Here is a 14,352-nt window from a genome sequence, read left to right as displayed (position 1 = left end):
CCCTCCTTCCGAAAACCTAACTTACCTTTTCAGGAAATTTCAGATGCCTTCATCTACCATTTGAAATTTCTCGCTTCTTCGAACAAGGCTTCCTGCTCATATCGTCGCCGCCATCGCCATCAGAATTGGCGTCGTCGTCGTCATCGTCGTCATCGTCGTCGTTGCCTACCGCTTTTACTGCCCTTCGCTGCAGTCCTGCGAATTTTCACCCACCATGGTTCCCCGGTCAAAGGCGTCATCCTCCGTCCTTCCATATGAGGTGTTTCTCATTATAGTTGAGTACCTCATCGCCGGTATCGAGGCAAGACAGCACGGTGAGATTGCATGGGCCTATGATCGACATTATTTTCCCTGCAAGCTTGTTGTGGGCGATCTCGGCTTGGAGGACCCCTTTGCGGAAACGATAAAACAAAGATATCGAGATCTCCGACTGCCCTCGCAGATCAACCAAAAGAGCCGCCAGATGGTTTACCAGATCTTTCAACCGGTACCTGTACGTCGCAGTGTGAGGTTCTGGGACGGTGCCCTCGGCCCGATCCTGCCCGTCGGCGCTCTGATCTTGCCGGAAGTCGACGTCTTCGTCCCATACCATGCTGCGCCCCGGGCCGAATCCTCTCATAGAGAGAGTTTCTTCCATCAGACGATCCAACCAACCATCCTCGACCTGATCCAAATCATATACCTGCCAGAAATCTGCAGCCTCAGCTCTCACAACCATGAGGCCCTCGAGGCTCTGCTCGCCCTTCCCAATCTCAAAACCATCACGGCCGACGTCAGCCTCGACATGACAGGCCCAGACGAGATGGAACTTTTCCACGATGGACGTCGCCCTCTCGCCCTGGATTGCCACTTTTTCACCGACTTATGTTACCGGCGCATGTTCTACATGGATCGGAATCTTTACTCTATCTGGAGTAGATTTCAGAAGAAGGGCATCAGGCTGTACGGAGTAATCGGAGTCCAATGTCAGCACCAAAAGTACATCATGGAGATCTTCCCCTCGGAGGATGGTACTGTGATCCAATACATCAACTCCAACTGTCCATGCTGCCCGAGACGGCCAACATCGGAGGGAAGAAAGCTGGCGTCAGAGGGCGGGCCGGAGCTGGGCTACTAGAGTTTCCAGTTTCCACAGACAAGGCCAGAGAAACCATACAGAGAGAAATGTAGAGACAGACTCGGAAAGAATTGTGGTAGACCGGTGCTGCAGATGATCAGAGAAGACCGGACGAGAACCAGAAAGGACCAACTAAGGACCACTTTCTGGTCTCGGAGATAGAAAAAACCGCAGACAGAGCCGGAGGGAACGAGTACCGGAGAGCAAGTACAAAAACAGAGGAAGGAAACGGATATAAACCTTTCGCTATTGGGTAAGGACGGGGAATAGAAACAAGGAAGAACTTCAGATAAAGGAGCCACGTCACACTTATGACATGACAACACGAACAGTTGCCGCAGCCCGTGACGGAGAAAAGACACTTGGCGGCTGAGTTGAGAACGGGCCTGGAATATTAAAGTTACAAAGTCAGAGCCAGAGAGGTTCAAAGAACTAATCAGGGCAGAACTTGATTGTGAAACATGTGGCTAGACCGAGGCGCCGGGTAGGCATAAATTACAAAACAACAGGTTTGCATCAAGGGGCAGAGACACAAACATATCACAGTGACAGAGAACAAAGTCAAGGAACGCAACCAAGTCACATTCAACTCAGTAACTTTCCCGAGGGTTGCATTCTCACCTACCCATAGTTTCAGACATGAACCACGGTCTTGGCATCGCGTGGTAGTGTAGTCGACGCTCACGCTCCCGTCCGGATCGGATCATTTATAAACACTATGGATAGCTCCGCATCTCGCTGCACCGAGCATCACACACGATAAATTCGGCCAAGCCGAGCATGACACCGACCACTTGGCACTCCGAAGTTCTCTTGCGTTGCCGAGAGTGCCGGAGTCAGGCGACGAGGGCGATCTCAATAGCTCTGGTGCTCTTCATGACTCGGGCAGGGGTTAAAAATAATAGCATCGAGTTTGACTACGCAGTCTCATGCCCAAACTCTAAATTCCTCAACGACGGGCCTCGCGGCATGCTATGCAATAGAATCATCGCAACAGATTGATTGATCCCACCGGTGAGGTCCACATCAATCTATCCATGCGGGAAGTGGAGATGCCATGTAAGTCATATGGCAAGAAGCGACTCAATACAAAAGTCGGCGACATTTCTCCCAGGACGCTGCACCCTGGCTTCCCGACCAACTCTCTTTTATTGACACTGCCGCAAAACTCTCCTCAAACAACGTCGAAAAAAGAACAAACACATACACAAACACGATTCAACACCATGCGTTCCTCCGTTTTCGTCACGATCGCTGCCCTGGCCATCGGCCAGGCCGCGGCTCAGATGCCGGCTCGCGTCCAGCCTCTGGCGCCCCGCCAGAGTGTCGAGACGGAGTGCAACACCGTGCCTGAGTGCGGCAGAGGCAACCTTGGCGCGACTTGCCAGGTGACCTGCATCGACAACGTAAGTAAACACCGGCTTCAGTTATCTGGTTGTGAGAGGTTCTCGTCGCTGACATGTCTGGCCGGGGATGTAGCCTGGAGGCGAGCGCAAGCGCACCGGCACCTGCAAGGATGGCACTTTTGGCATCAGCTGCTACTAGGAGAGGTCAGATTTGGCCTTGGTGTTGGGACATGAGAGGTCTCTACTTTCGAATTGAGCATCGACATATTGGGAGGACCAGCATGAGTGTTATACATATATCCAGTGAGCGAACATTGCAGCAGTTGAGAATTGATTTTTTTCAGTTGCACAGGGGTGTTCTAAGAGTGACTGGACCTGTCATGCCGGGAGGGCACTGACGAGAAGCTTCGTCCGTCCTATCCTTTTGCCGCGAGAGGTTCATCGCATATCCATCCAACTCTACTCACGTGAGTCATTGTCAACTAATGTTCCAAACCCTGAACCGTGATACCGAAGATGATCTCAATTTCCTATGACAGCGTTCGTCGTCTATTCAGGTAAATGCCAAGAACGGCACAACCAGTCCGAGTCTTTCCCCCAGATGCGAGCATCACATGATCTGTTCTTCCCGGTAAAAGCCCATTGTCCTCAGTTATCCCCTGCTGTGGTTCAAAGCGCGAGCAACTGAACCATCTCCAACGCCTCCTCCGCAATGGACTCATCCTGAGCCGGGCGAGGCTCGCCCGGGGGGTAGAGAATAACCGTAACGTCGCCTTCCTCAGGAGTCAACTCCATCACCTTCTCGAAATCCGCATTCCCGGCTCCGTAGAGCTTGATTCCTCTCTTCCCGTAGGGGCGCCACGTATCGTGCAGGGAATAGGCCGTGCCGGTAGTCCACAGGTCCTGGAGGTCGGGGAACGTGTCCTGGTTGACCATGATCAGGCCGCTGTCGAGGTAAGCGTCCTCGAAGTGCTTCTTGTTGTACCGGCCGATGCTGACGAAGACGTCTCGAAGGTTCGGCAGCTTGGCAAAGTGCCCCATGATGTTGTGGTAGCTCTTGCTCAGGCAGGCCAGACTGGGAAGGTAGAGGTGCTGCACGTGCTGGAGCATGGCGTGGCCTGCGGGTGTGGGCTTGGAGATGGCTTGGACGAAGCCGGCGATATCCTCAGGCTCCACCAGTCGGGTGATCAAGGGCATCACCATGACCTTGTCGAGGTGAGGGATGACCCAGGCCTCCACGGGGGCGAGGGTCTCATTGTAAGGCAAGGCGAGTGGGACGCGAACGAACTTTTTGTGCACGAGGGCGCGCGTCTTGGTGTTGACCTGGGAGGCGAGCATGATGGAGCGGAAGCGGGTCTTCAAGGGATAAAGCAGCTGCTTTTTGGCCTCGTCTTCGTCTTGAGAGAGGATGAAGGCGAGCTTGGAGGGGACGCGAACGAACTTTTTGTGCACGAGGGCGCGCGTCTTGGTGTTGACCTGGGAGGCGAGCATGATGGAGCGGAAGCGGGTCTTCAAGGGATAAAGCAGCTGCTTTTTGGCCTCGTCTTCGTCTTGAGAGAGGATGAAGGCGAGCTTGGAGGGGACGCGATGCTGGTAGTACATCCAGAAAGAGAGAGACTCCTGGCAGGCTTCGGCCTTGGCGATGAGGGTGTCCACGACGAGAAGGAAGACTTCGTAGGGGACGGGGCCCCGACCGTTTTCGACAGGCTTGCTGAGGACAGGCATTCTGGCGGGTGTCGATGGCGTTGGCCCGAGTCGGAGGTAGGTTGGAGAAGAATTGTCTAGAGCAACTGTGTTAGAAGAAACGCACGACATTGGGTTTTGAACGAAAGATCTTAACAAGAGACCGGATTGATGAGATGTGATCATAAACTCACCTGTCAGACCAAACAAGCACCCTCGAGCAGCTATGGAGCTGGTGTTGCTGAAGCGAGAAAGACGGCTGGCTGGTTTTTGGCTGTGCGCGTTGAGAAATATTTGCGCTTGTTAACTTGAGAGGCGAAGAAATTTTCTCGCTGGCGAAAAAGAGCAGCTTGTCCAAGTCCAAAGGGAACCAGAGGCCCAGTCTCATGCGCCTTCCCATTGAAATCAGTTTTCACCTTCATCTCTGAACAAACGGATTTGCCGAGGGCCGCCCACATCAAGCAAACATACTACCGTTTGACAACTCACATCATGGCGTCAAAGAAATAATATGCACGCACCGCATCCTTATTCAAAGTCCTTAATAAGGAAAGGACCCACATGCCATATGTGATATGGACTTCATGTCTGTCTAAGTTGTTGTGCTGCCTGGGATGCAAAATGCGTCTTGATTATTACATTTGCCCATGTGTTCGTGCCCCAGACCCAGTTGCCCTCAATAAACCAACCTCCATGCTGGAGTCCGTACGTCCCCATGTTTCTTCCAGTCTCTCAATCATATGTCGCATGTGCAAATAGGATTGATGAGTCTGCTTCGCAATCCATCCGCAGTAGGTACCAATTCCAGCTTCCTCCTCTCCGCGCTCCCTCCCATACCCACAAACACTTTGATGCCCCTCTCTTCCGCTCGCCAACAGAAGTATTCCAGCGCCTGGCGATGCCAACCAGTCCATCTCCCTATTGTCGGGAAGAAGTACCCGCTCAGTGGTATGAGCTCATCACTGGGATGGGGATGATCAATTTCGGGATACCGATAGCTCGCACTTGTGATGACAACTTCGGAGTTCAACGTTATCTCTTTGATGTTGGGGAGTGCCAATATTGAATCGACGTCGGCTTCGTATTCTTCCATTAGAAAGTCTCGTGGAAAGCCTTGAATGTTGACGAGGGATTGGACCAAGACCCGGTCCTGAGCTAATGGGTACTGTAGAGCCTGTCTGAATTGAATGCAATCGCTCGGCATGGTGCATAATATCGGATTGAAAAGATCCGTTTTCGGATGCACCCATAACGGAGATGCCTTCTTGCTGTATGAATCCCAAAGCGTGATGCGCGGAAACTTGCGCAGGGCCATGCCGCGAGTCTTGCTGTTCACCTGCAGAGCAAGACGTAGTTGTTGAAATCTTCTCTTTCTATTCCGTAGTGTCCATCTCGGATTTGAGAACAAATCGGTGACTTGTACGTCAAGTTGCGACTCGGGTTCAGAACGCGACGACAGGTAGAAGCAGAGATCCATCGGCTCCGCGGCGACTTCGGCTTCGAGAATGAGAATGTCGACTACGTTGAGGAAGACCTCGAATGGAAGCGAAGGCGCGACTGAACAGGCCGTCATCGCCGATAGGATGTGCTCGTCGCGAACCTGATTGCGTCCACCTTATCTCTGTAGGGATTGAAGAAACCAAATGTTTTGCGCCGCGGGGAAAAGAGAGGCTATGGCGAGAAGGTTCTACGTATGAGTCAGTTAACTGAGCAAGAATAGTCTGAACGCTTCATTGCGTACTTGCGACGGTGTCGGGGTTCGGTGAGGCACGATAAGATGATGGCCAGGGATTTGCGCGTCGTTGTTGCATCAGGTCAAATTGACCTCGGCAACAGACAGAAATATCCCGACAAGGCACAAGAACGTCGGGAGGCTGGGCTGACCAGACGCCACTGTCAGCGGATAAAAGTAGACAAAGACGGTGCCGACGCGACTACCTACCCCAAAGGACAGGCTTTCTTACATGTGGACAAACACTAAAGAAAAACAGGATAGGGGTGATGGGGGCGTGACAGATCCAAGTAAGGACTTACGCGCTACACGGAAGAATGGGATTCGCTGACGTCGGTCACGATGGCATCCATGGATATGTCTGACATCGGTCACGATGAATCATACCACCCGGAAGATAAACTTGAGTTGCCCGAGTCGTCCAACGCACTCAGCGATCCCTTATAGCATCGGCACTCGGGATGAACAAACTTCATTCTTGTGCCGGCTGGGGTTTGAATCAACTCGATCGTCTTCCAGAACCAAAAGAATCGCGGGTCGATGCAAAAGATTTTGATGCCCCTTGCACGAGCTTTCTCCGCCCATATTGCGTAATTATCGTTCGCTTCGTCGTCGTTGAAGTACAGTGCCAGCTCTGGGAAGAGATCTGCGTCAATTGGGAGCAAGTCGGCATGGGAGTGCAGCTTTTTTGGGACCGGTACTGGCTCGAACTCATCACTGGTGTATCCGATGTTGATGTTGATCTCGCGCAGATTTGGCAGGGCGTAAACGGTCTCGAGTTCCGGGACCCAGCCCTCGCCGAAAAAGTAGGGCGGAAAATCGTGGACTACCTCGATGCTCTTGACGAGCCGGGCGTCGAATGGCGTCGGACTCTCGATTGCACGCTTGAGATTGCCCTGTTCTTCATCGGCGTCGGTATTGAGGTAAAAAAGATCTAACTTTGGACAGACCCAGCCCATGTGTCTCGATTGGGGCCTGGCAGTTCGCATGGGAAAGGGGACAAAATGCTCGTGGATAAGTCGTCTAGTATGACGGTTGATTTGCAAGGGCGCGCGAATGCTGCGGAAGCGTCTCATCTGGGTGGAATCGTGCTGCCAGGCGAAGCGGGTGTGAATGAGAATATCAAGCTTGGAGTCGTGTCTCGTGTCGGAGTAGGTGAGAACCATTGCCATCTCGTCTGCTATCTCCACGGCTTGGGTGACGAGGGCTTGCAGGATGGCGAGGACAATTTCCGGCGGCAAAGACGCAGTCATCGACGACCGGCGGATGGTCGGCTGAGGCTCTGTCTTAGGCGACGCATCCCAGGCGATGCTTGAGTTGCTTGACTGATCGGAATCGTAGTAGTCCATGATGTGTGGGCGCGGCACTGCAGCAGGATGAGGAACAGCGGTCGAACGCAAGGTGTGGGAAGGCAAGTGGTTTATCCTTTTGCATTGATATCTAGGATATGAAAAAGGAGTTTCCAATCATGCGAGGGCCGAGAGGCAGAGAAGTGATATGTGAAGTGAATGACGATCCTTCCAGTGGTGGACTGAGACATGGATTCAGAATCCGCATTCAGCGATGTGAAGCCTGACGACAAATGCAAACAGTCAGCGCGGGGAACTTGAGGAGACATATGCCGGTGATACGTCCGAGAACGTTTTGAGCCTCCATTCCATCAACGTCGCTCAATTCGTTTCTGGTGGAGGTGTATTGTTCGTGGATGAAGTAGTCAAGGATGTTGCGATGTCGACCCAGCGGAGTAGGTACATGCTGTTCGGATAGCGGTCCAGCATTCGGGATAGAACCAGTTGACTTGTAGAATGATGCGTTCCGACCGACATCTTCGGGTCTTTCTGGTATAATTGACAGGAAGTACAAGTATCAACGAGAGGTAGATCGCGAAGCGGAAAATAGCATCGACGTGTTCTTTGGTTTGCATGACGTCCGTACTTTGCGCTGGGTCGAAGATAGGCAGCCTCGGCAGGCCTTGATATTTATGTTCCACAAGATGCCGTGTTGGACAGGCCAAGCCAGGTTCAACCCTTGCTTGTGCAACCGCAAGACCGCAGCCTCTTTGTTGCCTCTCAAGTTGCTCGAGATAAATGAGACGGTGCATTGAATGAGGCGGTGACGGGTAGCTGCATGGAAGGCAACCACGGCAGGGAGCTGCTTTTTGGGGGCTGGCAGTTTCCTTGCCAGAAGGTGGAGTTGGAAATGTCCTTCCTTCCTCTTCTGTTTTGCCATCCCATGCTGGGCGCTTCTCATTCTTCCACCACCAGCAACTGGAACAGAGTGAGTGGGCTTGCTCTTGCAAACTTTGCAGCGGCTTATTGTGCAAGGAAATTTCATAGGTAAGTTAAGCGGCCAATTTCCAAGCCCAGAGCTGATGGTCGATGCGTTACAGATCACGGCACTTTCGACTTCAACCGAGATCACCAAACCATGTGCATTTGGTGGATTTGTTTCGGAGACGACTGGGACGACACCGAGTTGGATAACAACGAAGACGAGTGGTGGCCTTGGAGCCTCTTTTGGCATCAGACTTCTATGCAGTACGCGGCGCAACGCCAATTGGAGTGGGACAGTGACAATGACGGCCACCACGGCCATCATGGAGACACCAACGAGTCCGACGACGACCATGACGACGACGATAATGACGATGACGATGACGACGACGATCATGATGACGACGATAGCGACAGTGACGACAGCGATTAGCTGTACGAGGAAAGCCCGAATGCCCACATGCCCCCTCAAGCTACCTCCGAGAAGCCATCAGAATCGCAATATTGCCGGTGCAAGGCGTGTGCAAGGGAACCAGGCAGCAACGGCACCGTGACTGATAGTTTATCCCTCCAAAACGCTCTGCCGGGTCGAACTTGGACTTACTCAATCCCAGCGGAAATCTTTCTCTCGATCTTCAAGTTCCTCTTCGAAGACGCTCTATTTACCGCCAATCCCATCATTTGGATTTTGGAACTGCCATGCCATCAAATGCCTGGACTATACATCTGCATATCCAAAGGATAAGCACGAGCAATTATGTAGATTTAAATCATTCCGCCTCATTCTGGCTATCAACTCCTCTACGAGGCAGATGGCCAGGCGGATAATTTCCTGCCCGCCACTTGACGAGAGCCACTTTCGGAGTTGCCGCTGGGTCATCTTCAGGGTTGACTCTTTCCAGCCAGACGTTGCTTCACGCAAAACGTTCCCGAGTTGCCCTGCCAGCGAGAATATTGTTTGAAACATGGTCAACCCCTCTCTACGCTTCAGCTGTGTGTTTTATGCGTACTATCACTGGCTTCTAGATCCGCGTCTTCCAACGCAGACATGCCATGGTCATTTACATACTTTCACGCCTGCCTTTCTTAGAAGAAATTTATGTCGTAATCGGTGCTGTCCATCGAAAAATGACAGGCCACATGGACGAGCATTCGCATGGGAGTCTCCAGGCCATCGACGAAATGGTCTTTGCTGACTTGGCAACTTGGAAGGGGATCCACGGGGCGGACTTCAGCAAGCTTGCGAGACTACTTGACGAGACTGTTTTTAATGGGGAGACGGCAGTGAGTAAGAAGCCAGTCGATATCATATTGAAGGGGTCACAGGAGGGTCTCAACGCGAAGATTGCGAAGTTCATTGCTACGAATCAAGGACCTCGAATGTCTTTCCTTCATCCAGACTGCCGCGGTGAGAATGTAACTTCCCTGGCGACTGCTCAAGATTCTAGCTGGGAAGTGCAGCAAACCTCCAACCCTCATCCCACCAGTCCCTGGCCACATCTTGACCTTTTAACGTTGAAAAGGTTGGAATCTGGACTGCGGTGGTTACCGTACAAATTCAGGATGGAGCGTCCATCACCTCGGTGGCAGTTTATAAAGGTCTTGTCAAAGTAGATAATGTAGCAATAATCTGAGAATCTGAATGTTCCTGATTTTGAGGCTTCGGCATACATTGTAGTATTTACGGTAAGATCTGGTGCCGACCCTGGACTATTCTTCGAAAACGTGAGTTCCAACCAGGAAAAGAAACGGTCAAGCCTTTCAACGTGAATCCTCTCTTTCCTTCCAGAATGCCTCAACTTTGTCCCATTCTGGATCCGTTTTCTTGGTGGAAGATTCCTTCTCGCGGCGGTGGACGAACCATATCCATTCCAGGAATAGCCTGTCTCGTGGTGTGGGATACTTCACTGCATGCATGAAGTTGCTTTCGGGATGCCAATCTGCTGCGCCCCCGCGATGTAATTTGTCCACTTCTAGGAATATCAGGAACCGAACATTCTCATGGAACTCAGGAGCTCCAGGATTGAAATGCAGGAACCTGTAGGGACTTATGAAATCAGCGGGGGTACGGATGTCGACGTGAGCTTGGAGAACCCTCCGATGGACTAGTCTTCTGGTATCGTGACAGATACTCAACGGGATCCGGAGAGCACGATAGCGATTCTTCTGTGCTAAAGCGTCGTCGTAAAGACGCTCTTGTTTCGTGTACAGCCTGAAGGAAAGGAGATCGCCACATGGACCGGGCCAGAAGACGTATGGCTTCTCGCGGCATTGAAGGCTTAGATGCAGAGGCTTTTCGGATGAAAGGTAGGAAAACCCCTCTTCGATGAGAATCCCGATGATCAGGATGGTGATGTCCCAAGGGATGTAGGGCCTTGTGCCTGCAACATGGACAACCAGCTCAGCAACCCGTTGACTTTCGGGGGTTTACTCGGTCTTACAACTGAGTGTTATGGTCGTCTACTGACCTCTTGGCTTTAAGCTCCGCTCCCGGATACTAGTCATATTTTTCGGCACCAGGAATGTTCTGTAACGACCATGTCTTGATATAGGTTTCCCACCAGGGCCAAGTGGATAAAACCCTTTTTGGAAAAAGCCGCACTGAGGAGAACGAAGATCGTAGCTGTGATGGAAGAAGTATCGGAATGCCATGTGATGCGGCGCCCATGTCTTACAGATACACGGGTCCGTCTTGTAAGAAAGGCGCGGGCCATCCGGGGTTGCCACCAATTCGGCCCACGGCTCCGCTCGTGGAGAGGTCGCAAGCCAGATCTTGACATTTTTCTCTCTGAGCGACCGAGAAAGCTCATAGAAATCGTGCCCCTGAGTCTTGCTCCAGTAACTCAGCCCGTCGGGGTCGGAGGGGGTCTCACACTTGATGTGCTCGAGCTTGTCATGAGAGTGACTTTTGGGAAGTGGCTCGAAGGTGCGACTTGAGGGTGAGTACGTTGCTACAGATCTAGTATCGGCCGTGAGGACGACCTGGATGCTGCGAAGTCTCGGAAACGCCGCCAATACTTCTATGAGTGGGTCATACTCCTTGTTGAAATAATGTATACGTCTCAGCGTGATGTTCTGGACGCAGCTGAGAAGCATCGTGTCGGCGGGCCGCGGGTTCTGCAGCCCAAGGAGCAGATCGCAAAATATGCCCCTAACAGCCTCCACTGTAGAGCCCCCCAAGGGAATGTTGAACTTGTCCATCTGGGGACTGATCAGACAGGGAACTGCATCATCAAACTGACGTTTGCAATCTGCTTCCGTGGGCGGCAATGCTGTAGTCTGGACCTTGAACGGGATGAATATTCGGTGTACCATCTTGCGAGTTTCCTGATTGATACCCAGAGGAATGCGAAGGAGTCTGTATCGCTTTTTTTGTGTCGCCGCGTTGCAGAGAGAGAAGTCGAGGCGTCCCGGTTCATCATGATCGCAGTCTGTTCCAAGGGCTCCGAGGCGTACGTAGCCTGAATCGGGAGCAGCGTTTTTGGCGACCTCAATGGTACAGACTGCCTGGCCTCTTTTTTCGAGAAAAGCTATGGTGTTGGTTATCGTGTGCTGAATTATAAGGATGAAGATATCATTGGGAATAGTTTCTGGGCCTGGTCTTCCATCGAGCGCTGGCCGTAGGGAAGGGTTTGGAGGCGGCCAAGGAAGGCTGTTCTCGCGAGGCTTGCGGACGGGCAGAACGATCTCCATGATGGGATGATGAGGGAAAGAGAAGACCGGCTATTCTTCGCGTGAGAAAGAGGAACGAGAAGGACACAGGCTGCTCGACGGGGCGGAAGGGCAGATATTGTCGAGGGGCGGGGTGCATTCACGTTCGGGAAGTTTGGCTTGGCAGATGCAGGCCTTGTCCTACGTGAACAGCAACGGGCCAACCGTTGAACGTCTCGTCTAAGAACACGCAGGCAAGCAAGAGCGAGCAAGGAAACAACTTCCAACGGCATTGAGCCAGACTACCTCAGAAAGTATACCTAAACGCCGGATCATCCTGGATCGGAACCCGCTGCGCGTCGGCCTTCCTGTTCTGTCGCTTAAAGTACCACCACATCAGCGCCACCAACAAAATCAACAAGAACTGCGTCGCGACCGCGCACCATACGCCCGTCCTGTACGTTGGATACTCTTGCTGCATGAACGTGCACGAGGCGTAGATGCCCCCGATGGCGGCGAAGAGCATCTGCACGCCGCTGGCCACCGAGCGCCGGCTGTTGGAGCGGACGTTGTTGGATTGGAAGGCGATGATGGTCGGGAGGTTGCCGTTGCAGCCGGACACGCCGAGGAAGACACCTGAAAAGAGTCAAAAATGCAAGCGTTTATCACTACCCTGGAAGCTCTTACCAAAGTACCTCACCCCGTTGTTGGAATGGTACGCCGTCAGGAGAAGTCCCGTCAGCGTGATCGCCGCGTTGAGAACCATCCACGGCATCCTCAACCGCGTCCTATCCGCGACGTAGGCAACGAGGAGCGTCCAGATGATGCTGAAGAGATACGGCGGGGCGCAGAGGAGGAAGACCACGGCGGTGGAGTAGCCGAGCGTGGTGAGGATGATCTGGATGAAGTAGGCAAAGGCGTAGATTGGCGCGGAGCAGCAGAGGAACATGAAGCCGTACACCCACAGCTCCCAGCGTATGACGAGCTTCGTGAACTTTTGCCAGGTCAAGGGGTCGGGTTCCGCGTCGCCTCGGTCGCGCTCCACGCGGTCGAGGATGGTTTCGATCTCCTGCTGGGTGAAGGCGGTGCGTTTTCCGGATGCGAGGAGTTGGTCTGGGAAGGGGAGGGTGAAGATGTATCCGATGAAGGAGAAGCCTACTGTCAGGGCGCCTTCGATGCTGCGTGAGGTCAGTTGGGTCAAGGAGGGGTTGGCTGCTTTAACTTGCATGAAGATCCAACGCCATCCTGCGATACCGTGAGCTCCGTCCAGCTTGATGATGGCGTAGGCGAGGATGTTGCCAAAGGCGGAGATGAAGAGGTTGATCATATACCAGAGCGCCATTCTGGTCTCGGAAGTCAGTGATGGTGAATATGTACTTGACGAGAATGACTTGCCTCTGCTGAACTTCATATCGCTGATACCAACTGCTCAGAAGGTACATGCAACACGGCAGAAACCCGGCCTCGAAAATCCCGATGAGCATGCGACAAGCCACAATCACTCTCCAATCGTTCGCGAACCCCATGCCAAGCATCACTATGCCCCAACTAAAAACCAGACCGTTGAGCAGGATCTTCGGGCCGATGGGTCTTAGCGCCAGGGTGGTGGGCAGCTCGAAGAGGAAGTATGTTATGAAGAAGACGAGTAGAGCGATGGAGTAGCGATTTCCGACGTCGAATCTGAGATCTTGGTTCATGCCGGCGACACGTGCGTTGGAGAGGTTGACGCGGTCCAGGCCGGCGATGGAGTAGAGGATGCCCAGGATGGGGATCAGCCGCCAGTCGACCTTGCGTCTACACTATTTGAGCCGGAATCACTGCAATGAAGATCGTTGAAACTCTTATCGAACGCGGGCTTCAGCCGTTTTCTGCTCCAGCGAGATGTCACCCTCAACGAAAACATGCTTGCGATCTTTCTCAGCCACCACCACATCCGCCTCGTCAACATGTGGCTTCTCCAGCGATGCCATGTCGATCATCTTTAGCCAACATGGACCGAGTCGAGCCCTGATCCCGAACCCAGGGGCCCGGGCCCGGGGGGCCTACTTATTCTTAACCCGATCTGTCGGTTACGCATGGCATCGTTGCAGCAGGATCTAAGGTACGGGCAACGTCGACCGAGCCGTCGTCTAGCAAGATCCGCAGTCCAACGTCTCGTCGAGGCGTCTCATTGGATACCTGGGGGGCCATCGAAGACCAAACCCCGGATTCTGCAAAGACGGAGGGCAGAACCGTCGCGGGGAAGTGGGCCGCAGGCCAAAAGGGAGCCAAGGGACGTGGATGTCGCTGTGCGGCTCACCGGATAAGGTTTTCAGATGGAGCTCCAAATTCCCCTGTAACGCCGACCGGCTTGGCGTGGCCTATGTTTTTTTTTCTTCGGTATAATGACGACGTCGGTTGACTAATTTGCAGATAGGAACTGGCATTCCGATGATTTCCGCGGTTCCGAGCGTGGTTTGAGATACACATTCACCCCGCCGCTGATAATCGCTGATAATTTCGCGGGTCACGGACGATAGCAAAAAGGAACACCACTTTGAACGTTCCGAA

The 14,352-nt window shown here is 52.9% G+C and overlaps 6 protein-coding genes and 1 pseudogene across 7 annotated transcripts; 2 read left to right on the top strand and 5 right to left on the bottom strand.

The window, feature by feature from the left end:
- Positions 1 to 214: 214 nt before the first annotated feature.
- Positions 215 to 1,117, top strand: GCG54_00004354 (uncharacterized protein; the record flags this gene model as incomplete). Its single annotated transcript, XM_045404404.1, has 1 exon — positions 215 to 1,117. One exon carries the CDS (start codon positions 215 to 217, stop codon positions 1,115 to 1,117), a length of 903 nt encoding a protein of 300 aa, XP_045265188.1.
- A 1,226-nt stretch (positions 1,118 to 2,343) lies between these two features.
- On the top strand, positions 2,344 to 2,662 carry GCG54_00004353 (uncharacterized protein; the record flags this gene model as incomplete). Its single annotated transcript, XM_045404403.1, has 2 exons — positions 2,344 to 2,523; positions 2,597 to 2,662. The coding sequence occupies 2 exons, from the start codon at positions 2,344 to 2,346 to the stop codon at positions 2,660 to 2,662; spliced, it is 246 nt and encodes an 81-aa protein (XP_045265187.1).
- Positions 2,663 to 3,132: 470 nt separating this feature from the next.
- Positions 3,133 to 4,188, bottom strand: GCG54_00004352 (uncharacterized protein; the record flags this gene model as incomplete). Its single annotated transcript, XM_045404402.1, has 1 exon — positions 3,133 to 4,188. The coding sequence occupies one exon, from the start codon at positions 4,186 to 4,188 to the stop codon at positions 3,133 to 3,135; it is 1,056 nt and encodes a 351-aa protein (XP_045265186.1).
- A 694-nt stretch (positions 4,189 to 4,882) lies between these two features.
- On the bottom strand, positions 4,883 to 5,719 carry GCG54_00004351 (uncharacterized protein; the record flags this gene model as incomplete). The annotated part of the gene is made up of 1 exon (XM_045404401.1): positions 4,883 to 5,719. The coding sequence occupies one exon, from the start codon at positions 5,717 to 5,719 to the stop codon at positions 4,883 to 4,885; it is 837 nt and encodes a 278-aa protein (XP_045265185.1).
- Positions 5,720 to 6,249: 530 nt separating this feature from the next.
- On the bottom strand, positions 6,250 to 7,227 carry GCG54_00004350 (uncharacterized protein; the record flags this gene model as incomplete). The annotated part of the gene is made up of 1 exon (XM_045404400.1): positions 6,250 to 7,227. One exon carries the CDS (start codon positions 7,225 to 7,227, stop codon positions 6,250 to 6,252), a length of 978 nt encoding a protein of 325 aa, XP_045265184.1.
- A 2,685-nt stretch (positions 7,228 to 9,912) lies between these two features.
- Positions 9,913 to 11,844, bottom strand: GCG54_00004349 (annotated as a pseudogene). Its single transcript has 2 exons — positions 10,593 to 11,844; positions 9,913 to 10,567 (listed from the first exon to the last, which is right to left on the bottom strand). Coding segments are annotated over exons 1-2 (1,907 nt in total).
- A 265-nt stretch (positions 11,845 to 12,109) lies between these two features.
- On the bottom strand, positions 12,110 to 13,772 carry GCG54_00004348 (MFS transporter prlL; the record flags this gene model as incomplete). The annotated part of the gene is made up of 4 exons (XM_045404399.1): positions 12,110 to 12,438; positions 12,490 to 13,145; positions 13,180 to 13,601; positions 13,653 to 13,772. The coding sequence occupies 4 exons, from the start codon at positions 13,770 to 13,772 to the stop codon at positions 12,110 to 12,112; spliced, it is 1,527 nt and encodes a 508-aa protein (XP_045265183.1).
- Between the last annotated feature and the right edge of the window lie 580 nt (positions 13,773 to 14,352).

The sequence above is a fragment of the Colletotrichum gloeosporioides genome (genome assembly GCF_011800055.1).
Source record: "Colletotrichum gloeosporioides strain Lc1 chromosome Unknown consensus_37, whole genome shotgun sequence".
NCBI lineage: Eukaryota > Fungi > Ascomycota > Sordariomycetes > Glomerellales > Glomerellaceae > Colletotrichum > Colletotrichum gloeosporioides.
Note: the sequence above shows the minus strand (reverse complement) of the source record. Positions and strands in the feature narration are given on the sequence as shown.